This window comes from Barbus barbus (assembly GCF_936440315.1).
Source record: "Barbus barbus genome assembly, chromosome: 19".
NCBI classification, from domain to species: domain Eukaryota; kingdom Metazoa; phylum Chordata; class Actinopteri; order Cypriniformes; family Cyprinidae; genus Barbus; species Barbus barbus.
In genome coordinates this window covers 5,227,170-5,253,770 of record NC_136747.1, presented here as the reverse complement: position 1 = coordinate 5,253,770, position 26,601 = coordinate 5,227,170, and the positions used below count along the sequence as shown (strand labels likewise).

General features: G+C 35.7%; 2 protein-coding genes across 2 annotated transcripts; one reads left to right on the top strand and one right to left on the bottom strand.

Annotated features, from left to right (window-relative positions):
* The first annotated feature begins 3,604 nt into the window (after window positions 1-3,604).
* On the top strand, window positions 3,605-10,789 carry LOC306885113 (nuclear migration protein nudC-like). The gene is made up of 9 exons (XM_079441456.1): window positions 3,605-3,792; window positions 4,055-4,132; window positions 4,933-5,145; window positions 5,465-5,533; window positions 5,644-5,757; window positions 7,567-7,761; window positions 7,833-7,916; window positions 8,083-8,201; window positions 10,542-10,789. Exons 1-9 carry the CDS (start codon window positions 3,718-3,720, stop codon window positions 10,591-10,593), a joined length of 999 nt encoding a protein of 332 aa, XP_079297582.1. The 5' UTR covers window positions 3,605-3,717; the 3' UTR covers window positions 10,594-10,789.
* A 10,623-nt stretch (window positions 10,790-21,412) lies between these two features.
* On the bottom strand, window positions 21,413-23,953 carry LOC306885260 (T-box transcription factor T-A-like; the record flags this gene model as incomplete). The annotated part of the gene is made up of 8 exons (XM_079441671.1): window positions 21,413-21,677; window positions 21,763-21,886; window positions 22,331-22,504; window positions 22,583-22,644; window positions 22,773-22,834; window positions 22,936-23,070; window positions 23,225-23,489; window positions 23,769-23,953. The coding sequence occupies 8 exons, from the start codon at window positions 23,951-23,953 to the stop codon at window positions 21,413-21,415; spliced, it is 1,272 nt and encodes a 423-aa protein (XP_079297797.1).
* Between the last annotated feature and the right edge of the window lie 2,648 nt (window positions 23,954-26,601).

The following is a 26,601-nucleotide window of genomic DNA, read 5'->3' as shown; positions in this document are numbered from 1 at the left end:
TACCAGGGAAATTAGATCGAGGATTTAAAGAATGGGAAACTAAAGATCTAATTTTTATAGATGATATGTTTGAAGGGGAGTTTTTATATACACAGTTACAAGACAAATATGGGTTAGTTTCAAAAGACTTTTACAAATTCTTACAGTTAAGAAGTTATTTAATGTCGCATAAAGAATGGTCTCTTCTTAAAAGGCGACCTACTGAGCTAGAAGCTTTCTTTATTAATGCAAGCAAGAAGTCAAAATGTGACAAAATAGTGTCACAGTTGTACAAGGGTCTGCAGCCATTTATGTCGGGGAGTACTCTTGAAGTAAAGGAGAAGTGGGAACTGGAGATGAATACAATTATTGAAGATAACACCTGGAAACAAATATGCGAAGATGGACATAAGTTAACCAGAGGTCCATTATGGAAAGAATTTAATTGGAAAGTGACCATTAGATTTTTCAAAACTCCTTTTATTATTTCGAAATTTGATAAGAATAAAACAAATTTATGTTGGAGGGGATGTGGACAAATTGGGGACCACACACATATTTTTTGGGATTGCCCTAAATTGAAATTATACTGGGAGGAAATCCGGGAGGAACTGTCTAACATTTTGCAGACTCATATAATATGGGATCCGCTGATCTTTATCTTCGGAGTGCTCCCTCCAAATATTTTGAATGAAGAAAAAAATTATCTTCTAAGAGTACTTGTATTAGTGGCGAAGAAGATGATAACCATATCCTGGTATAAACCGCTGCCGCCTACTGTTAATAAATGGAAAGAAAAAATTGTAGAGGTGTATACAATGGAAAAAATTACAGCTATGCTTAATTTAAATACTACTCTATTCAAAAAAAGGTGGATCCCTTTGATTAACTACTTGAATTTAACATTATAAGGCAGTATTGGTGTATAAAGGTATAGAGATGTATTATTACTATCATTATTACCCTCACTCTTTCCTCTGTGGAGGTTTTGGATTTAAGATGTATAGGACAACAGTTTGCCGATTAGTTCTCTGTTTACTGTTCTGCTGTATTTTATTTTTTATTCTAGTTTCATGTTTTGTTTTTAGTTTTTCTTTTCATATCAATATTTGGTAACAAATGTGGAAAGCTTGGAATGTAACACATATGGTGATGCAATAATATATATTGTAAAGCTTACAACATAAATACACATCCTGGTTCAAAAAAAAAAAAAACTGACTTTTAAAAACATATTGACTTTGAAAGGTTGGAACCGAAAGCTCAAAATATGAACTCATTCACAGGTTTTAGGACTCATTCCTGCAGCAGTTCATTGTTTGACAATCATCTCATGGAGGAGTTTGTGGAGATCCATCTGGCCGGCGATGGGTCTGAAAAACAGCTCTGTCGCCAGGCTTTGGCCCTCCATCTGTAGAGCGCTGGCCATAAACAGCATATCTGTGAATGTGCGGTGATCTGTGGGGTGAGGATGGGAGAGCTCTCTGTGCCTCCTCCTGCAGTCCTGCCATCACTGCTGAGCTCCTCAGTCCAGCAGCATCTGACACAACACAGAATTATACACAACACTGTCATCATTATCACTTCCACATCTCAAACACTATATAACGTGAAGAAAACCAGAATACAGAAAGCGCACTTGCACATGACATGTTTATAACAGATTATATACAGCAGAGGTGTAGTTCATCACATTATGAATATGGACACTGTAAACAGAGTGTTGCTTCATTTTGAATCTAGTTTTGTATCTGCTGTTATGAGACTTATGTGTACATCAGTTCCTCGAACCGCATTCATCCACCGCAAGCAGAACCGAAGCACGACCAAAAAAACCACACAAAAAACAATGTTCTTCCGCGAGATTTGTGCAGTGTATTTTAACCGCTTGAGGGCCACAGTTACATACTGCAGCTAAACGAGAGAGCAGTGAGTGCATATATCATCTGAACCTTCACCTGCACGTTTAAAAATAAACTTAGCAACATTATTATGTCTACAGACGGAGAGGATTATAACATCACATTTCCTCATTCACTGAACTTATATGAATGTACGTTGAGCCATTGTATTTGTATTAAATAACATTAACATGAATAAATGCTGTATACGTTACATTGCTCATTGTTATTTTGTCTAATCTATTTGATTAACTCATGCATGCACAAAAGTTACTTGCAGGTTGTAAAAACACCACTCTTTGTACTTAATGTTCATTTAGCCTATAAATTACTTACATTAATATAAACTAAAATGATGTCATATTGAAACTTGTATGTCATGTAATTTGTAATATTGGTAATGAAGTTGCAGTTTACATGTAAAATATATAAAGTGCGTGTGTGTGTGTGTGTGCGTGTTTATGAAGAATTAATTTGCAAAAACTCAAAAACCATGCTTTTTCATTGTGCATTCCAATTAATCTCAATCAAACTGCAGTTCGGTTATTTTGATTAGATTAAAAAATAGCTAAAAAATACAGCTAACTAGCACAATACACACACACACACACACACATGTTTGTTTTTGTGAAAAGTGGGGACATCCCATAGGCGTAATGCTTTTTATACTGTACAAACTGTATGTGCTATTGCCCTACACCTAAACTTTCCCCCAAAAAACACCTCACTCTGTATGATTTATAAGTGTTTTGAAAAGTGGGGACATGGGGAAATGTCCTGAAAAGTCCCCTTCACCTTGTAATACCTGTGTCATACCTGGGTCATTATGCAAATTTATGTCCTCATTTGTCACAAAAATGCACACACACACACACACATTATTATTATTATTAATATTCACACATCATTATGCAATTTCATGGTTAGACCATCTAAAACCATGTAGTAAATAATCATCAACATCATGACTACGTTGTTAATTAAATCTTATATATACTATTTAATCCATATACAAATTAAATGTAACTGACAATCTAATAAAGGAATAATGGGACGAAAACTGAAAAATAACTTTCTCAGGAACTAAATAATTAATTCTCATCATAATTCATCACATCTAAAATAAAAGTTTTTGTTGACAATATAAATAATATCATATAAATATAAATACACATGCATGTATATATTTTTTCAAATGTTTACATGCAGTATACATTTAAAGTAATGCTGTCAGACGATTAACCGCGATTAATCGCATCCAAAATAAAAGTTTTTGTTCACATAAATGTGTACTGTGTATATGTATTATGTATATATAAATACATACACATGCTTGTATATATTAAAGAAAATATATATAATAAATATGCAGAACACACATATGTTTTGTAAACAAAAACTTATTTTGGGTGTGATTAATCGCGTTTAATCGCTTGACCGCACTAACTATAAATATATATATATATACAATAATATACAATCGTGTGTGTATTTATATATATATATATATATATATATATATATATATATATATATATATATATATATATATATATATATATATATAGTTCACTCTGTCTGTCAGGGGTCTCTAGAAAGTTCTGCTCTAGAAGCTCGTCTGTCCGCTAAGACCCGCCTCACAGCTTCACAAAGCCGCCAGTTGATTGGTTCGTCCGTTTGTTCTTCAAATGTGTGCGATCTGATTGGTTCTCCCGAAAGCATGGGCGGTCCTTGTATCTAGGGCTAGACTAGGCGCTACACCGGTGATAGCGTGACTGTTAGCTTCACGCAGCAGATTATATTTTTAATCATCTGTTATCTGAAGTAAATAGTGAAAATGGGTGATGAAGAGGAGAAATACGATGGGATGTTGCTGGCCATGGCGCAGCAGCATGAAGGAGGAGTGCAGGAGGTAACATGGCAACACATGCTAGCAGCCAAGCTAACTGATGCATGGTGACTAGCTATCATATATAAACACATGTTATTAGTAAAAGAGGACTGGACTGTTTATTAGTGTTGACTTGGCTCACTGGGGTTTAGCCTGTGTAACCTTAACGTTACATGTATTTTGCTTTATGTCTAATGATTAAAGATCCAACTAATAATAATAGGCAATTCCAGTGAGAAGTTATGATTCATTGTTTCTTCATTATTATTATTATTATTAACAGCTGGTGAACACATTCTTCAGTTTTCTAAGAAGGAAAACAGATTTCTTCACAGGAGGAGAGCCTGGAGGCCCAGAGAAGGTTTGGATTTTGATTGAATTTCATGAAAGTCATGTCCCCTTTCTGTACATTTCAGAAATATTTGAGAATTATTCTATATATATATATATTATCTTAGAGAAATAGTTCACCCAACAATTCAAATATTCTGCCAATAAGATATATTTCTTTGAATAAAAATTAAATATTCAGTGAGGACACATTACATTGATCAAAAGTGACAGTAAAGACAATGTTACAAAAGTTTTTATTTCAAATAAATGTACACTTTCTATTTCATCAAAGAATCCTGAAAAAAAAAAAACTGTTTCCACAAAAATGTAAAGCAGCACAACTGTTTTCAACATTTATAATAATCAGAAATGTTTCTTGAGCAGCAAATCATCATATTAGACTGATTTCTGAAGATCATGTGACTCTGAAGACTGGAGAAATGATGCTTAAATTCAGCTTTGAATCAATTACATTTAAAATATATTATCGTAGAAAACTAATTGTATTGTAATATTATTTCAAAATATGAATAAATTAAGCTTTGGTGAACATAAGACTATTATATACAAAAATATTTTTTTAATCTTGCAAACCACAAACTGTTGAATCATAATCAGTGTATATATAAGCCTGTATGTTATAAAATTAGCTCTTTTCCACAGAATCATAATCAATTGTGATTCAGGCTATTAAGCTCCATACAAGTCAAAAGATGCATAACAGTTGACCATTTAACTCTGTAGTTTGACATTGAGTTATTTTTATTTAAATTCAGCACACATTGAGCACTAATCGATTGATCTGTGTTCCCTTTTTTTGTCCTATAGCTGGTTAAAGAGGTGTTTGCTCATCACAATCAGCTCGCCCTCAAAGTCCAGGAAGAGAAACAGTCCAGACAAGAGAAGGAGAAGAAGGAGAAGGCTGACCGAGCTGCTAAACTGAAGGAAGAGGAGAAAAAGAGGAAGCAGGACACCGAGGAGCCCAGAATCAAAGAACTCACAGATGAGGAGGCCGAGAGACTCCAGGCACAATTAAATCAAGTGAGAGCATATTTATGCCATCAACATTCATAAAATCGATTTCTTCCCTGTTTATGTATTACCTTATAAAACCAAATATGCACAAACCAAATACTATTACAACTCAAAGGCATCGTTCACCCAAAAATGAATCATTTACTCAACCCTCATGTCTTTCCAAACACAAATTAAGATATTTTTAATGAAACCTTAGTCTACTGGGTTTGGAACGACATGAGGGTTTGGCAACGGTGACACAATTAAATTTTTTGGTAAACTGTCCCTTTAAAATCATGCAAGCATCAAATGTGATTTATTTGTAACTTTCACTATTTCTCAGACAAAAGAAGAAAAGAAAAATGCAGAAGTACCTGAGAAAACAGATACTTCAGAAAAAGACAAAAAAGGGGTAAGTGGGGTGTATTTCATTATTGTTAAATATACCAGTGAAAAGCCAACTGATTATGTGTGTTTGAGCGGCTCTAGATAATGTCTAATGCTCTCTGGTGTGTGTCTCAGTCGGAATCAGAAGGAGAGGAAGATGAAAAGGACAAAGACAAGATAAAGCCCAATGCTGGAAACGGAGCAGACCTTTCAAACTACCGCTGGACTCAGACGCTGTCTGAAGTTGACGTGAGTCTTATTTTTTCTTTATGCTCCAGAGAGTCAGTCGCTTAGACTGTGCATGGGATTATGCAGCCATGTTGATTATTAGTAATGCAACATGATTTTTTTTTACTGAAATGTTTAGGTAATTTAACTTTTTTTTCATATAAAATTATGTTGACAACAAGCCAGTCTCTTGATATTTCAACCAACTAAATTTTGCATATTGCGACTCTAGCATCATTTTTACTCACAGTAAAATGCCCCACTCCAGGGTCAGACATTAAAGGTGTCATGAACTGAGAAACCAAAATTCCCTTGGTCTTTTGGCATATAAGAGGTCTAGGGCTGGTCCGAATACCATTTTTTGAGCTTCGATTTTTTTTTGGTGTTGATTACTACCAAACCTTCGAAGCTCAAAAAATGGTATTCGGACCAGCCCTAGACCTCTTATATGTCAAAAGACCAAGGGAATTTTGGTTTCTCAGTTCATGACACCTTTAATGTCTGACCCTGGAGTGTGAGCAAAAAGGATGCTAGTGTCGCAATATGCAAAAAAATGTTGAGCTTCGGTAGTAATCAACACCGAATATCTGAAGCTTCGGAGGGAGGGAGCTGAGCATTCTTTCTAAAAACGGCAGGAATTTCTGTCTGTTTGCATTTTTACTATGTTCATCCGATCGACTTCACGCGTGACGGGTGTGTTGCTGCAGACCCAGGGGAGGGCAGTGTTGCATTTTCGTGCAATATGGACACACGGCACGTTCAGAATTAATAAACTTTTAATAATCTACAGAACAGTGTGAGCCGTAAGCGTGCAGGGCTCGTTTACATGCTCCGAGAACGGACACTGCACTAGTGATACAAAACACACAGGTCTGTTAAGAGCAATGCTTTTAATAAGGTAGCCTAACATTTTTCTAACAAACAATTTTCAGTGCATCACTATTTATAATGATACACATAAATCACGCATGTTTCTGCCGGTAGGTGCCCACCCTCTATAACAGAAGTATGAAATGAATGAAGGCCAACAAGTCTGATTTGATGCTTGCATTTCTCAAGATTACTGGCTGATTGTTGGAACGGAAGAAAATAAACTTTTGCACGTTAAAAAATAAATATGACCTCAAGTTGTGTCAATCATGTTTGCACACTGCCTCCGAAACTTTCGTCCGTCATAAAAAATTCGGATCAGGTTCGATTTTCTGCGTTTTCGTATGTGTAGCATGCATTTTGATAGGAAAGGATGAGGAATACGAAAAAAATGGAAAAACGCATGCGAAAATTTCGGACTCATCGTGCAACGGCCTTCGGTCTGAAATTTTCGCATGTTGAAAAATAAATACGACCTCACGTTTACACACTGCCTCCAAAACTTTCTTCCTTAAAAAAAAAAAATTAATTCTTTTTTTTTCCTTCTGTAGTAAGCATTTGGATTTGAATACGGAAAAATATGAAAAACGCATACAATAATGTTTGACTCAGTGTGCAAGGACCTTAACTGGCCACTCTAAAGAGGTGTTTTTGTGTATTACAACCCTCGGGGACACTATGTGAGATCCACCAATCAGAGAGGTTCCCAAATCTCTCATTTTTTTGTTCTTTCTTTCTTTCTTTTTTTTGATCGGTTAAAGTTAATGAAGAATTCGAGCACCCACGGGATTGGCGGCTGTGCACATGGTAATACTTTACCCAAAATCAAAAGGCAAAAATAGATTTTTTGCATAAAGACATTGTTGTATAAAAAAATTATTTAATGGAAACAGGAAAAATTGTCATGAAAACAATGTCACAATATAAAATCAGGACTGTCTGATCTGTGACCTCTTGCAGCTGGTCGTGCCGTTCGATGTGAACTTCCGTCTGAAGGGGAAGGATGTGGTGGTGGACATACAGCGGCGCACCCTGAAGGTGGGGCTGAAGGGTCATCCACCTGTGATCGACGGACAGCTGTACAAGGAGGTGAAGGTGGAGGAGAGCTCCTGGCTCATAGAGGATGGCAAAGTGGTCACCATCCATTTTGAGAAGGTATGGATGAGAACATGCTTAGATGGAGATTGTGATTTGCCCAGATGACTAATGATGCACGGTTTCTCCAGATAAACAAAATGGAGTGGTGGAGCAGGTTAGTGACCACAGACCCCGAAATCAACACCAAGAAAATCTGCCCAGAGAACTCCAAGGTAAGAGCTAGCTATTACCTAGTCAATGTTTTCAAAACAGTTGATTTCAAACTTGTTCAAGCTTGATGGATTTTTGTGCAGACTAATTCATAATTGATTATTACAAGACAAGTTGATTAATGACACTCTTGCATCTCGTGCCGTGTTTTAAATTGAACGTGCTCAGCTGTCGGATCTGGACGGTGAGACGCGCAGTATGGTGGAGAAGATGATGTATGATCAGAGGCAGAAGTCCATGGGGTTGCCCACCTCTGAAGAGCAGAAGAAAGAGGACATCCTGAAGAAGTAAGAACACACAGTCATGTGGTGCGACCAGAAAAACAGGAAATGATGCCCTTTAGAGAACACCTGCAGACCCTCATGACTGTAGATATCTATTATTCAGTGTGCACACATTAAAGCAGTGTTTCTCAACTGGTGGGACGCCAAGCCGTTCTGAGGCCAAAGAAATGACATCAACAACAAAAACGTAATTCTAAGTGTTTTTCTGATGCGAGACTTTTATTTTAAAGCAGGTGCATGAAAGCTGTTGACACTTCTGTCAGGTGCAGTTTAAGTAAAGAGTGCCTGAGAAAAACTCGCTGATTCAGTATCTGCGGTCAGATGAGATTAAATGTCAGTGTCATTATTCTGTCGTTATTTTCGTAACTTATGAAATAATAATTTCTCTCACCTCAGAAAAACGAACTATCCTGTTCTGCCAGAAGCACGTGCGAACGCCGTGCTTTATATCACTTCACTAATAAAGCACAGAAACTACGAGCATGCTACGCGTGAAATAAAAGTACAGTACAACTGTACCGCGTGTACAGCATTCTTTTCAGCATTGATGATAATTATCAGGAGCGTTTCTTGAGCAGCAAATCAGCATATTAGCACGATTTCTGAAGGATCATGTGACTAAATTACATTTTACTATATATTCACATGTAATATTATTTCACAATAGGACAGATTTTTATTCAAATAAATCAATAAACGCAGCTTTGGTGACCGGGAGGGGACATGTTTGGTTTTGTCACGATATATCATGTTCCCACAAGTTATGTCATGGCCACGAGTTTAATGCGTAAACAAAACTTCATTGACCATAGCAACCTGGGATTATCAGAGATTGATTTATATTTTATTCTGAATCAAGACATTATTATATTAACAGTAGGCTTAGACTACTGGACTGTATTGCACACGAATGAAGTTTATCATAAATGTTACATAAAGTACAGAAAATAAAATAGGCCTACAAGAAAATATTTTTATCCATCCCACACCCACCATCAACCGACTGTCTTTTTTCCGTAATATTTGTATATTATTATAGGTTATATTTTTTATATTTATGTATTTGATTTTTTCCCTTCATTTCGATCTCTTTATTTAACGTTCTGAATAGTTTTGTTAATAATAGCCTGCTGTAAATACGCCAATAAAGCTTTGATTCTATATGACTAATTATTAGACTATTATAAATACTACAGTGTTTCAGTGAGGAATAAATCATTCACGTAGTTTCACTTGTAAACACAACACGCTCATTTATCGTCACATACGGGCGGAAATACAATCATAAAGTCAAAACTTGATTGGCGTATTTGTCAGGCATTTACAGTATTAGCAAAATATATGGCAGCGTATTAATAATACTAGCGCAATTATACAGAACATTTAATTAGGTAAAGCGATACACACATTGAGAGGGGAAATAAGCATATAGAACAACAAATACAAAAATATAGCCATAACCAGTTAATATATTATTATTATTATATTATTAATTATATACTAGGGTTGTAACGATTCACATGATTCACTTTTTTTGTTAGTTTTGAGATTTAAGACAAATTATAAATTAAATGTGTCCTTTTATTATTTCTTGGGCAAAATGTAGCACGTTTCTTTGTGAAATTGAAATATAAGACTATAATAATATACTAATATAGCACTTGCGTATTATTGCTCTTTTGTTGGTTTTGATAAATCGCTTTGGATAAAAGCGTCTTCTAAATAACAAAATGTAGATGTAAACTAAATAGAAATTTTAAAACAAGCTCCAAATCAGATAAGTAACACAAATAAAAGAAATCTCTTCATATAAACAGAATAAGGCTTTGTCTGTGCTCTTTCCATTTGAATTAGAGGCAACCACTGCGTTTTAATCATGATCCAAACAGAGATGCAACATGAGCGCTGCACTTCTGAACTTTAACATGCTTTATACAGAGGCAAGGTGAACAGAAAAAATACCATCTAAACTTTTCTAAAGACAGTAAGTTCCCCTCAGACATGCATTCATATAAACTCCTACCCCTAACCGAATCACCATTTGTTTAGCATCTCAACCGATTTGAATCGTCACATCCCTATTATATACAAATATTAAATGAAAAGACACTTATTAGTTGAACTGTTTTATCCGTCTCTGCTAATCCCAGGTTATGGTCACACAGGTGTGTTTACGCGTTAAACTCCTGGCCACAAGAAAAATGTTGTTCCCTCAACAAAAGATCCTTGACTTCACATCGACAAAACTGAGTGAACCAGACATGTAAACTATCCTAATGAATCCTCCCGCTGTATTTGAAGTCTACTCTTCTGAATTCACTGATGTGTTTGGCGTGTTTGCAGGTTCATGGCTCAACATCCAGAGATGGACTTCTCCAAAGCCAAGTTCAGCTGAGAGCCGCATGTTCTGCGTCGATCTCTGAAGGATCATCACCGTGATCATGTGATCTGAGTCTCATCTTACCTCAGTTAGAGGAGTTTGCTTTTAGTTCCACGACTGTTTGTCTAACAATTTCACCGTTGTCATGATGGAAGTGTTTTAACACACCATGCCGTGTTTTGTTTTTTTAAATAAATCATTTCAAACCCTGCCTCTTTGTGTCACTATTGTGTTGGCAGTCACTGGCTAGAGTGCCACATTTGTCCAGCATTGCCCTGCTGTAAGAATATGAAACTACTTCCTGGTGAATTTTAGATTTGACTGAAAACTCCTGAGAGCTTAATAGTGTGGTTATGATGAAAGCTTTTCTTGCTTTAACATTAATGAATTTAACAGGTGCTTTTATACTAGTTGACCTTGACCAGTTAAGCACTGTATTTAACAATACATTTCTTAAACCGCAAACTAAAAGGATTAGTCAACGTCTCTCTGTCCCTATGAAACACAACCCTTCCATCAATTGTTTAAAAAATGTTACGCATTTTATGATTTTGAATGTTTAATCCGTAATATGTCAACAGTGTCGTGGCTGTCTTAATTCATCTCTAGCACCCCAAGAGGGCAGTGTTGGCAAGTCTACATGCTGTATCTGCACAAACTGAAAATTGTTGTTCCTCTCCATTGAACATGTTTTAACCCACCTTGCACATTTTACAGTGATCTCCACTGCTAACATAACAGCTGTCACTTACGGTTGCTACTACTGTAAAACCAAAATAAATGAATGTTCTATCTGTAAAACTGTTTTAAATGTAATTATTTATTTGATAACAGTGGTTACTAACACTAAAGCACACTTTTACTGTATAGTAAAGGGACTTTAGTAACAATGGTAGAATTACATGGGGAAAAATGTAGCCTACATGAAACCCTTTTAAAGACTTGAACTCCAGGTGTAAGAGAAATAATAGATTAAAACCCAGATATTAATGTAACTGTAAGACCACAAAGAAGACAAGCATTATAATCCAGACTGACAGTCCTTGTATTTGGGAGCACGTTAGCCCCAGCAAGAGCAAATCACCAGAATCTGAGAATTTTAACATGAAAAGGTACATTTTTCATCAATTCACAGTTGTGGCCGTCAGAATTGTTCATAACATTATTAGGCTATTCACATTGTCCTGATTACATTTTGGCTACTAGTGTTCAAACGTTTTAGCTGAAATAATGCTTTGTACACAACTGTTATTAAATGTTTCTTGAGCAGCAAATCAGCATATTTTCATGATTTCTGAAGGATCACGTGACACTGAAGACTGGAGTAATGATGCTGAAAATTCAGCGTTGATCACAGAAATAAATTACATTTTATAATGAAATCCCAAAAGAGGCACAAATCACTTTCACAGACTTTTACATTAAATGTTCCCTGCTGGTGGAATGACCTGCCCAACTCAATCCTAGCAAGAATCGGCTAAAAACACGTCTCTTCCATTTTTATTTGACTCTCTATACTATCTGTTGTATTTATTATACAATTAACAAAAAGCTCTTGCATAGCTTTTTGTTGATTTTGATTGCTTCCCTTGTCCTCATTTGTAAGTCGCTTTAGATAAAAGCATCTGCATTCTTTTATTTATTTCGAGTGTCTTTTAAACAGGAGTCAAGCAGCAGTGCCTCCTCTGAGCTCCTCTCTCTCACATCAGCAGGAGTTATTCCTCACCCAGGCTTGATAGCATGTTCTGTATCACTGCTAATGGTTTGCAGCAGAGTGTGCCGTTTGTTAACAGCTCTCTCGGCTTCAGCGGCTCTTCATCATGATGGTGAGAGCGTCAGAGAGCATCTTCCTCCAGCTTGTCAGATGCATTAGCTCCTGCAAACCAGCAAGTGATCGTTGTACGTGAAATGGCACGTTTCCAAAAACTAACTAGTAACTTTGCCTCTTGTAGACAGTTTCACAGCTCACTCATCAAAATGGTAGACAAACGCTGGATGATGTTTAACACAACCACATTTATTTATTTTCTTTTTTGAAGAAGACCAACGATTTAGTGAGCTAAAGACATCCTAAAATATTTTTCAGTCTTATTCTCTTTTTTCCATAAACTGGCTTGTCAGATGTGTCTTTATTTTGATTGTATGCGTATAATAACACTTCACAATAATGTTAATAATTCTTGAACAATAGCTATTGCATAAAGTATCTTCACTAACACCGACATGAGCAACATTTGTACAGCTGTTATTAATAAGTTAATATTATTTTCTTCTAAAATTAGCATTTTTATTAGACTCTGATGTGTATGTTCAGTAATTTCACTTTAATGGCAATAAATTAAAGTTATTAAAAAACATGAGAAAAATTTTCATTTTAGAAGAAAATATCAGATGCCACTTAAAGGCTTTTGCATCTGAACTCTTCAAATATATTTAAATTATTTTTCTTTTATACCAAAAATCATTAGGATATTAATTAAAGATCATGTTCCAGGTAGATATTTTGTACATTTCCTAACTTAATTTTTGATTAGTAATATGCATTGCTAAGAACTTCATTTGGAGGTGATTTTCTCAATATATTTGATCAAATAGTTGAATCTCAGCCAAATATTATCCTAACAAACCATACATCAATGGGAATATTATTTATTCAATATTATTATATTATTATTTATTATTTTGTATGGTGTATAAATCTTAAAAAATGACCCTTATGACTGGTTTTGTGGTCCAGGGTCACAAATATATGCCATTCAAGTTTCTATAGAAATGACATTAAAGTATATTTTAGTTACTCATAAATGCTTGTCAGTACATTCAGCAATACAAAAGTAAAAAATAAATAAATAAATATCAAATTACACATAAAGATGTACTTAAGTCCTACTTAACTAGGTCAAAAAAGCATGGTATTGTTCAGATCATTTATTTAACATACATTTAATACCTAATACTTTAACATGCATTTAAGTGTCTGAAAGCATTACATTCAGTTTGCATGCAAGTATAGTATTTTAAAGTATATTATTTCTGTAATAAATACTCTTTTTAAAAGTGGACTTCATTTTAGCAATGGCTATTTTGATAAATTGACAAGAGGTGTATGAGTTTCTGATCTTTTTATTGCAGACATGGGCAAATCTGTCTCTGTTTGAAAATGTGGTATCACTCTAGTTTAAGGACCAGTCCTTATTATCATGCATATTATAGCATACTGGCTGTTTATTAATATGTGCTTTATAGTACTTATAAAGCACATATTAATGCCTTATTCTGTGTGACCATATTTTAGATCCCTTAATCCTACAACACACCTAAACTTAACTACCTTACTAACTATTAATAAGCAGCAAATTAAGAGTTTACTGAGGCAAAAGTCATAGTTAATCGTGAGAATTGGTCCCCAAACTAAAGTGTGACCGAAGTTTCTCAAGCAAAACGATCAGGAGTCTTAAGAGTTAGAGATGTCTCCATTTGCTCTCGATTTAATCTCACTGCTGTCTAGGAGGAACGACAGAGATATTATTAGAGAGAACTGCTTTGTGATTTTTCATCAGTTATTCTGAGAGGCGTGGTAAAGCTGGTCATCTGTAATGTTTTATTTGGGACTGCTGTGGGTGGGTGTGTGCAGCTCGGCCCGGGACAGAGAGCTGGAGTAGCTCAGCTGACAGCTATGTCTCACCCAGGTACTAAAATTTCTTCATTAAGAAGGCACACAGACATCAGAGGGCGAGGTGGGTTTGTGTGGGGGTGAAAGGCAAGAGAGATGATGGGCAAACACAGCTCCACGACGGACCGCTCCAGACTTGATGACTTGTTTTTGGCAGCAGGGACCCATAACTCATCCACAGGCCCTCGCATTCAGACTCGCCATTATAACCCAAGTGTTTACCCAGTCATGCACTCATCTGTACTGACTGCACCGATACCGGGAAACGAAGACTCTTTGGAATCGTTGATGGAAAACGAGGCATCTGGAACCTTCCCTGTCATGTGCTGCTATTCTGCGCCTCGGGAAAATCATAAAACATGGACTGACACTGATCACTAGAGGAGTATGTTTTAAAGAAATAGTTCATCCAACCCTCAGGCCAATCAAGATGTAGATGAGTTTGTTTCTTCATCAGATTTGGAGAAATGTAGCATTACATCACTTGCTCACCAATGGATCTAAATGGGTGCCGTCAGAATGAGAGTCCAAACAGCTGATAAAAGCATCACAATCATCCACACCACTCCAGTCCATCAGTTCACATCTGGAGTCCGTTAAAGCCTGTTCTCCAAAATGTTGCTTTCTCCAGTGAAAAGGTCGTCTTGTCTGAATCAGGAGAGAAATGTGCACAAATAAAACACCGTTTACAAAAACAAAATCCATGTGGGTGGATTTTGATGTGAGAGACAACAGGAGATGGACTTTTTCACTGGAGGAAGCATTATTATGGATTATAGATAATTATATTTTGGCCAAAAGAGACGGTTTAGAGTTAAAACATGTTGATGGATTTGTTTCTTCCAAAAACAAAAACTCTTAACTCCATAACATGTCCTGTGTTAACATGTTAAAACAGGTGAAAACACTGTTTTGCCAAATTTAGGGTATTCATTCGATTTTAGTCCTTTAAAGTAACAAATACTGAGTAAAACTAAGATCGCCATTCACCCAACAGAACAATATCACAACATTGATCTGCAGCTAATTTAGCTTTGAAATTGCTATTATATTAGATCCCTGTTAGGTTAGAAATATCTTTCATTTCAACAATAAATAAATATATCTTTCTCCTAATTCTGACCTTCTGAAAAAGTGCACTTAATTGTACTGAATGTGCACTTGTAGTGTACTTCAAATCTTATGCAAATAAACTATGCATGCAAATATAACATTAATGAAATAAAAGGACACTTAAGTGCACTTAAAGAGAGCAGACTGTCATGCTTTTGAAAAAGAGCATATTGTCAAATGAAAAGCTTTAAAGTACTGTACATTTCAAATCATTATGTATTAATAAACTTTTCGTGTGTTAGTGTTTTAAAGTACACTTTATTTTGATGTGTTGACTAACTTAAAGCACATGTAAGGTACCTGATTACCGGTGTTGGGGGTAACGCATTACAAGTAATGAGAGTTATGTAATCAGATTACTTTTTCAGGTAACTAGTTACTTTTTCAAAAAAGTAACGCCAGTTACTTTGTTTTCCCATTTATTGACTGACAAGTCTCCTGTCCCCATATTGGGAGAAATCGGAAGTACAGAGAAGTACAGATTACATCTGAAGATGTACTTAAGTCCTATTTAAGTGGCCAAATAATGCTAACTGGAAATGCATAATTGCTAAAACTTAAATTATTTGAAGTATATTATTTCTGTCAAAACATGCTAAAATGTGCTATAGCATGGGCAATGTTTCAAATTGATTGAAAGAACTACACAGAATAGGATACCCACATAAATCCGGAACACATAATCAGTCTCAGAGAATGGCTAATGTCTCATAAACACATGGCATCTTCTCAGTCACATGCGATGTTAGCAGTGTTAACAAGCAGATTGCGGACGGTTGAGCTCTATATGACCAAACAGCACACTTCAGAGCACAGTCCTCACAGCGAGGGTCCTGTAGGCCTTCCTCTCCTCACCTGTGTGCCAAACACACTTTCTAGAGCGTATTTAGAAGACACACTTGCCAGGAAGACAGAGGTAAAGACCCAATGAAGCTATTATGAACAGGGATTAACACAGGCAGGCTGCCGTGTGTGTGTGTGTGTGTGTGTGTGTTGAGAGTTTGCAGATCCACTTCACACACAAAGTGCTCATTCATACTCTGAGATTTAGTGATCACTGATCACTGATCAGGGCAGGTGGCATTTAAAGACACTTGTAAAGAAACACTGTTTCATAGATGATGTTGGTTGTTAATGTGATTCTCTACACTTGTGATGGCTCTATATAGGACTCCTGTGTGAATATGAGGAGAAGTGACTTCATGCATCCACTAAACATCAGCAAAACAGTGTTGATTAAAATTATTGGAAAAATGCATTGAAAATGTAAAATTATTTTTGAGATGCTAGCCGCATTTGAGAGCAGGTGATACTTTGACACTTTGTTTTATAATGCAATGACATTCAGACATTTCTAAGTGTCTATATTTTTGAGGCTACAATTTTTCATATGTACAGGTTTAGGATTTATATATATATAAATCCTAAACCTGTACATTTCTCATATCTTGAATGTTCAGCAGGAACCTTTTTAAATAAAATTCATATATATATATATAATTTTATTTAAAAAGGTTCCTGCTGAACATTCAAGATGTCATATATACTGTTCAAAAGTTTGGGGTTGGTAAGATTTTTTTATTGTTTTTGAAAATAAGTCTTTTCTGCTTATCAAGGCTGCATTTATTTGTCCGAAAATACAGTGAAAACAGTAATATTGTGAAATAATAGTACAATTTAAAATAACTGTTTTCTATTTGAATATATTGTCAAATGTACTGTAATTTATTTCTGTGATCAAAGCTGAATTTCCAGCATCATTACTCCAGTCTTCAGTGTCACATGATGCTTCAGAAATCATGAAAATATGCTGATTTGCTGCTCAAGAAATGCTTCACATGTTCAAACTTTGATACATTTCTTGCAGGATTCTTTGATTAATAGAATCAAAAGAAAAGCACATAAACATATTTTGTAAATGTCTTTACTGTCACTTTTGATAAATTTAATGCATAATTTCTGAATTAAAGTATCACTTAAAAAACTAATCTTAATGCCCCAAACTTATGAACGATAGTGTGTTTTTAAAAGATATTGGGCTTGAAGGTCAGTGCAAAAATGGGTAATAACACAATGAGTTTTGTTATTGCAGGTAATGCACTCATATCAGCTCAGGTATTTCTAAGTGCAAATTTTTCTGACAGCACCAGCACATATACAGCTTGTTCTTGCCGTGGTATTTACTCATTTATTACAAGATTTTGTCTGTATGCATTTAAAACCCTTGTATTATGTAGAAGTGCTCATACAGCGGTCTGCGTCTTATGTGGTTTCCAAAGAGCTTTTCAGGATTCATGCTGTGAGAGTTCAGATCCTGCACAGGTCAACAAAGATCTGTTTAGAAAGACTAACTTTCATGGGTTGTGCTCTTTACTCTGGAAACACACACACACACACACAGCTGAAGGTCACATTGCTCCACTATTGTTTGCCTGTGGCCCTGTGACCCTCCAGGCTTCATTTACGCTCAGGTGTTGAGTGCTCAATCACAGCCTCAGAGCGCAGATCTCCAGCGCTGTCAGTGACATCAGCAGCTCTCTCAGTCACGCCACACATCACAGACATATGTGTGTGTGTGTGTGTGTGTGTGTGTGTTACAGTTTTTCTCAGTCACTTTGGTGCATTTCTCAAATCATCCTTAATATTTGCAAAGAAGTATGTGCATTTCTCAAACATATCCCCGAGACTCAACTACTTTCTGCAGTTCTCCAGCTGTGGTCCTTGGAGAGTCTTTAGCCACTCAAACTCTCCTCCTCACCGTGCATTAGGATGATACAGACATGTCCTCTTCCAGGCAGTTTCATAACATTTTCTGTTGAATGGAAATTCTTAATTATTGCCCTGATGGTGGAAATGGGAATTTTCACTGCTCTATGTCTTTGGTTTTTCTCATTGTGATGGATGATTAAGGGAATTTGGGCTTTGTTTTCCCTCCTATTTATATTTCTGTGAAACAGGAAGCCATGGCTGGATAATTTTATGTTCATAATCACCCTGGAGTGCTCAAAATTGTGATACTTCAGAGATATTTTACTCATAAGAATTTCTAGGGGTACCAATATTTGTGTCCAACATGTATTTGAGAAAAACATTTATTTCATAATGATATTCCCCCCCATTTTCAATTGTTTTAGTTCAATGAAACATTAGATTTTTGTGATTAAAAAAAAAAGATCAAAAGGATTAATAATGCAGGTTTATTTTCACCGCCTTCTTTGATCATATTTACCAAGGGTGCCAATAATTATGACCACGACTGTAATAATAATAATAATTTTAACTTAAATTCACAGTTAAATACCGTAATTTAATTAACTTATATAATGTTAATTATACAAACATGTTGAAGTATTGAAATCTGTTTTGTACTTTTGTAATACACTGATAGCCACCAATAGCAGGTGGTGATGAGAAAGTCACATGATGAACCAAAGCCAATCACAAGCAGCTTTTAAATAATAACATATATAGAATGTGCACAGTGTCATTCACACAAACACTAAACACCATCATGGTAACACACATGAAACTGAAATACATGCAATAAATATTAATTTAACAACATTAGGTGTAACATACAACCCTAATGTGCAAAACTGATAAGAAAAGACTAAGAACAAACATTTGAAATGTAACGCAGGGAATTCTGGGAATGTCAATTTACGGTTATTCACTGTAAATTATACGTTCTTTTTCACTTCCAAAAACGTATACTACTGTAAAATTACATGTAAAGGTTACATACAGTTTTTCACCATATATAGTAGGGGAACTTACTGTTAACCATTTAACAGGTTTTTACTGTAGTATTTTTACAGTATTTTACCATTAAATTCACGGTCATTTTTTACACTGTAGTATTATTATAACAATCTTATAATTAATAAAAATAACAAGAAATATACAAAGAATAACAACAATAGATTATATAATGATCAATACATTATATACTACTTCTACTAGCTAATTAGTATTCTTAGAATTTGTATTGTTGTATTATTACTAATAGTATTATTTAAGATGCTTATTATTGTTCCATCAATGCTGTTTATATTTTTTTATTATATTGATTAATATTAATATCATTAGTACTATTAGTAGTAGTTATAGTAGCAACAGCATTAATAGTAGTAGTATAATTATCAGTTTTGATTTTATTAATATTATTAATAATAATAAATATAATAATAATAATAACAATACATCATATACTATTACTACTACTAGTATGAATAGATGAATATTAGTATTGTTTTTATAATTACTAGTAGTAGTATTAAAGCGGGTTTAATAATTAAAAGATTATGATGATTATTAGTATTAGTATAAGCTTGTTTTATTAGGTTAGTCCCTGGATTAAAATCTCAGAGACCTCCAACAATATACAGTACATAAAAGATAAAAGGAAAAAATATATATATATGAAATTGTGCACAACATTAATATTATGTTTGTGAACGTTTCACTTACTATTTAAAATATGACATAATATTTTAAGTGTTTAAGTTTTGTCATTTCAAGTTCTTCACTGGTGTCAGGATCAGTTACAATTTTTTTTATTGATTTCATTTTTTTGATGTGTTGACCATGTGTCACACAGATCTGCAGATTCTAGCGAAGTGCTGTGAGAGACTGAAGCTCATCACATGCTGTGAATCTCTCTATTACAGCGTTCACTTAACACACACCTGCTGCTGCTCATCAATCCAAACTCACAAGCTTTATCTGAACTCAAGGAACATCTTCCACCTGCTGTCCAATTTACTGAAACCACAGGACTGATTTAGCTCCACTGAAATGACTATTTCATCAAGATAACAACAAACATGACATAATAGAACTGTAAGAAGACTTGAAGTGGATTGATATATTTGTGTAGAGAAAGACCTGTTATCAGATTATTAACGTATAATGCTTCATTTAGAAAGAAGAACTGCTAAAATGTATTTTGAACAAGCAAATATTGAAAACCTGCTATTAATACTGGACTGTTTTCTTGGAAACTGCCACCAATAAACAAATTAAGAGTTCTGTTTTTCAAGCTATTAAAAAATATTATATTCTCATACTATTGTTATTCTGATATTCCCCCCTGATATGGGGGTCTTTACAATATCAAGATTTGCACATGAAATCATTTGAACAGACCAAATGTAAATGTGTTATTTATTATGTAACATTTTTATTAACATTAGCATTTATTTGAAACAGACATCTTTTGCAGAAGTCTTTATTGTCACTTTTGAACACTCAAAATGTTTTGAGGTTAAAGGTCAGTGCAAAAATGGGCAATAAATGATCAGTTTCTTAAAATGATCAATTGATATTCTGATAATTATATCTCCAAAAGTAAACAATATGCATTTAAGAAAAATACAAGGTAAAGACTGCTGACAAATGTTTGACCGGGAAAAACAAAAACAAAAAAACTTTAATTTATTATTAAAATGACATAAATAAAACTCACAAAGAGTCCAACAAATACAAATAGATAGATATGTACAAATGATTTCTCTATAGGATGGATTGCAGACAAAACTTTTCCAAGCGTTTTCACCATTTCAAACTAAACCGTCTTTCTCCCGCTCTGCAGAGAGCACATGTAAGACTGTTACTGTTACATACTGTAAAACCATGAAAATGGGCGTTAATTTCTATTTATTTACACACATATACATTTTAGTCAGTCAACAGCACAATTTGGTCTTATTAATCTTTTAGATAATATTATTAAGAACAATAAACACCATAATTGGTCCCATTTTTATGGCTAATGTCTAAAATCCATACGATGGTTTTTGCAAATATAGATACTCTATGATTAAGTGATTGTCTCTCGTCAGATCTTGATTGCTTTACTTCATGCCATGATACCATACAGATATGAATTAAGAAAATCAACCCGTTTCCTTTCGCACAGGCCTTCTGATTGTCGAAACGGCGAGAGGCTCTTCTACATTCCCTCTGGAAGTAGACTTCTGACCAGCGTTTGTAGGATCTTCACCTCAGATCAAGTCCTGAAAGTCACAGTCTGAAGTCAGATGGATCTCAGTAGCTCTGTGCCACAGGCACCCAGGACGCTGTAAGCCTGGCAATGGAGCTCTCAAACTGGGCGTCTCCAACGCCAACCTCGCTCAGGCCCGGGTCATACATAGAGGTGGGAGAGGACACGGGCAGAGAGGAGGTCAGCCCCGAGTAAGACACCGAGGAACCGCGCAGGAACTGAGACGTCAGGCCGCCTGCGACGGACCCCGATGCTGAGCCCGAGGGGGTGAGGGTCGTCCCCGCAACGGACCACAAGCTCGGGTACTGGCTGTAACGCAGAAAACGCACGGTTAGCCAGCAAATCAACTTTAAAACCTTAGAGAGATCTTTGTTTAGGTGTCGGAAGCACTGACCTGGTGTTGGAGGTAGTGTTGGTGGTGTGGGCCAGGGTGCCCATGCCACTGGAGTTGGGTATCTGCAGGGGCGACCAGCTATCATGAGAAGCAAGACTTCCTGAAGAGTTGTCCATGTAGTTATCTACAAACACAACACAAGCAATAAATTAATGCAAGGAAATTAATCAAAATATACAATAAAAACCTAGAAACCAAAAAGAGGATTTCACAGTCATGTCACAAATAGAACTAATGTGGTTCCTCAAGAAACCTTTCAGTGAATATTTCTTAAAAGAACCATTTTTTTCAGTGTGAAGAACATTATGAAAATCTAAAGATGTTTTTTTCTTGGTGTGATGAACATTCTAAAAATCTAAAGAAGCTTTTTTTCTTGGTGTGATGAACATTCTAAAAGTCCAAAGAAACATTTTTTTTTCTTGGTGTGGTGAACATTCTAAAAATCTAAAGAAGCTTTAGTGGAATGGAAAGTTTCCATGGATGTTTGAGGTTCTTCATGGACCATCGAGAAGCTTCTTTTTAAGAGTGCATCATGGACTGACACGTATCAGAGTTAATTTGCTCTTACTATTGGTAGTGCTGCGGTGGGGGTAATGGCTGGGATACGGAGCAGCTCTGTGGTTCCTCAGGCTGGAGTATCTCTCGCAGTACGAGCCAGAGGAGTGAACAGGGGCCCCGTTGAACTGAGGAGGGCTGCTGCTTGGGCCCATAGGGCCGTTACTGGGCAGGAACCAGCCACCAACTGTTGAAGGAAGACACATGTGTTAAATATGCTATAAGACACTGTTTGAGGGGAGTTTTATTTGTTATATTTACTTACGTTGCGAGTATCCGGCTTGCTGGTTGTCAGTGCTGTGGTCTGGGACTTCCTTGTGGTCACTTCTGTTGATGTGACAACAAATAAAGTTCAGTTTTAATAATAAGTAAATAACAAAATCTATATAAATTGTATTGCAGTTTTAATAATGTTAATAAAGTTTATAAAGAAATTATGTCAAGTAATTGTATACCTTTCTTTGGCATCCAGGAAGGCTTTGGCAAATGGGTTGTGCTTGATCTTCAGAGCTGTGATCTGAAAATTAATTAGAGCAAATGAATATAGAGCAAAATGTTCTTCATGCAACATTTTAAAGGTTGAGGAGGCATCTCAAGCTTTATTTAACAAACACTCACCTCTTCATTCTGATAAGCTGTGACTGCAATAAACTGAGTCTCAGGAAAAGACTGACTGCTGATCATTTTCTGGATCCCACCGACTTTCACAATGTGAATCCTGGGTTCGTATTTGTGCAAAGAGTTCAACATAATCTAAAAAAAAAAAAAAAGTGGTTATGAAATTTCATACTGAATATAATATATAGCCTACTGAATGTAATTTACTTATTATTTAAAATAATTGCATTTGTGTTGCGTTTTTATTTATGCCTTTTTCTGTCCATTGAGCACTAAAGAGAATCTTTACCTGTCCTCCTCCATTGAGTTTATTGGAGAGTTTGACTTTGCTGAAGGAGATGGGCGCTTTCATCCAGTGTGCGCCGAAGTTAGGTGAGTCTGGATGGATGTAAACACAGCTCGGGCTCTGCGGTTCGGGTTTCCCTCCCGGCACCCATTCACCATTCACATATTTCCACCGATTATTATCGGCCGCCACGAAGTCCAGCAGGACGGAGTACATAGCGTTGGGGTCCAGACCGCTGACACTGGCTCTGAGCACGGGAAACATTCGCCTAGAAGACCAAAACAAATTAAATAAATAAATAGACTGGTCAAAAACATTCCAATAGCATTCAAACTTGATGAAATGGATAGGAATAATTATTATAGGTTGACAAAAATAGACTGCTAATAAGCAATCGAAACCATAGCAACGCTAGAAAAAATAGCCAAATTTCACCGACTGCATTTTTTAGATAGATTAGGAGCATTCATGAAAAAAAGTGCAAAACAGCATATTTTCTTTCATTAAAAGGAAGCGTTTTAGTGGATCTCGTCAAATCTCAACTTACCTTCCAGTTTTAGTGACAATCATTTCATTGGTGAGCTCTTTAAATTTGCCCCATAACTCCGCGTCTTCTAGGGAAAGTTTAATATCGCGCTCCGACGCGTCGCCCTTCTCGCTGCCCTTCTGAAACTCGCTCTCCACGGCGCTCAGGAGGTGATCCAGGCGCTGGTCGGGACTCGAGGAAGACATATTTCCGATCAAATCAATAGAAGTCCGAAATCACTAAATCCCGTTGGGTTGCGATGCTTTGACCGCGTCTCAATCTGCACTTTAACGCGCCGGAGCCTTTTTAAAGGGCCGATACCGAGCTCCCGCTGTTACGGGGCGTGACCCGCAGCGCCAGACCAGGCCCATCGCGCCCTAATAGCGCCCGATAATATGTCGCCACAAAACGGAAAGTATTCTTGACATAAATAGAGGCCCATTACAAAGCGTTGAAGTGTTTCAAAGTCCACAGTCAATGAAAAACGTTTAAGATATAGGCCTTTTGTGTAAAAAAAAAATAATAATAAAAATAAATAGGTTACACTTTAGCTATTCTTTAAGGTATTATATTATTTAATATTAATATTAATTATGTAGCCTACTTACTATATGGTTAGGGTTACTTGCATGTAATTATGCATTATTAATTGTTATTATAATATCAGTACATATATGTGTAAGATGTGTAACAAAGACACCTTAAAATAAAGTGCTACCAAAAATAGCCTAATTAAATAAAAAAGGGAAAATGACATAAGGAGCAAAGTATAAGCACAACTTCAGCTGGGCCTATTAAACTGACCTGTAACAATTCATTCATTTAGACTACTGTTTTTGAATATAGCAACTTTGTTTTTCGTTTTATTTCTTTTTTTATTAACAATAATTATTATTATTATTTAGCGACCTTTACACATTTTGCACTTTGTAATTTGTTCTTCTGATTTTATTGGACATAATTCAATTGTTTAAATATTTGAATGTGTTATTATCAGAATGATTTCACTGGCGAGAGCAGCCTTTCCTCGGGAACTCGTCTTTGAAACAAAAGAAGGAAGAGAGACAGTGTCTGCTCCGCGCTGCCTTTGAACTCAGTTGTGTATTTGCGAATAATGCTAATCTTTTGTTGCCCCAGATACTCATGTGAGAAAGCTGGTGTTGGGGACGCCCATTAGGACTGAAGTGTGGGTGATGGTCCGAAGTGATATGTGTGAATTTCCTTAATCCAGCATGACTCCAGTCCAGCAACAGCGGAGAGAAAAATGCGCTGTTTAAAATAATAAACATAGCCTACATATTTATTTACAACTGAAATAGGTTATTTCACTTTTTTTTATAGGTTATTTATTTATTTACTGTAAGTAATTGTAGAAATAGGCATATTGTTGCTTTTATTTAAATTTTTTTAATATTTGAATATTATATATATATATATATATATATTCGTGCCGATTTGAATTCGAAGTGCTGAATATCACTCAATAAATGTCCAATGGTTTATATTAGGTTACTTGATATTAGAAGTTTATATGACAGTGCTGTGCTATTTTATAGGCTACTTTACCTAATCCTTTTATTAAAATAAATGTTATTGGATAAGAGTTATGTTTCTCAAGTTTTATGACATTATATTAATTGAAGTATGGAATATTCTTTATGGAAAATGATAATATGGCCACATGGCCATTACAGTGAACTGTAATAAAAAGGTATCTAAAATTTATATATATTTAATCTTAATGTTGAAAAAAGGGGATAATGTCTATGTTATTATGCTTCATGGTACAATGAAATCTTTATTTTCACAAACCTTTATTCACCAGATTTTGAGGGAAACCGTGATGGTCGTTTAAGATCAAGTGTTTTAAACACCACTGCACTTCGAGATGATGATAGAGGATATTGATGTAGTCTGTGCTTCTCAGGGGCCGTAAATGTGAAGGGCCCTCACACACCTTTCTGCTCAGATTCAGCTGATTTACAGAGCAACAAACAACCTCTCATCAGACACATCAACTCACACTCCTGAGCTTCTGTTTCACACACACACACACACACACACACACACACACAGTCGGATCAACTATCCTTGTAGGGACTATCCATAGACGTAATGGTTTTTCTGTAGACACCGTATTTTCTATCGCCCTACGCCTAAACCTACCCCTTACAGGAAACTTTCTGCATTTTTACTTTCTCAAAAAAACTCACTCTGTATGATTTATAAGCTTTTGTACCCATGGGAACCTCAATTTAGGTCCCCACCGTGACACGAGTCCCCATGAGTCTGTGTGTATTCAGGTTTAAGTCCCCACCAGGATATAGAAACCTGTACACACACACACACACACACACACACACTATACTCAGTGTCCTCCGATATACGTGCGAAAACGATCAGCTCACTCAGCCTCTGATATTCACGACCCATGACTAATATGTTTGGGCTTAGAAAGACCAACTAAGATATTACATATGAACTTATTTTTTAAGGAAAACTAACATTTTGTTAAACATTTTGCAGATTTAAATTGGATTTCATCTTTCAGCTGAAAAGAAACACACAATAATAATGGAATATCTCATTTGACCCTTAACAGCTCCTTCCATTGATGAATATTTCATTTAGATGTTGCCATAAAAGTACTTTATTTTTTATCATTTTTTATTTTGTTTAGATAAAAGTAGCATTATTTGCGGTGTCCAGTGTTTGTTTTTTTCCTCTCTGTTTGTGTGCTTGCTGACTGTGGTGTGTGTGTGTTTGTGTGTGTGGTGTGTGTGTGTGTGTTTGTGTGTGTGGTGTGTGTGTGTGTGTGTGTGTGTGTGGAGGTTTTGTGTCCGGTGATGGAGGG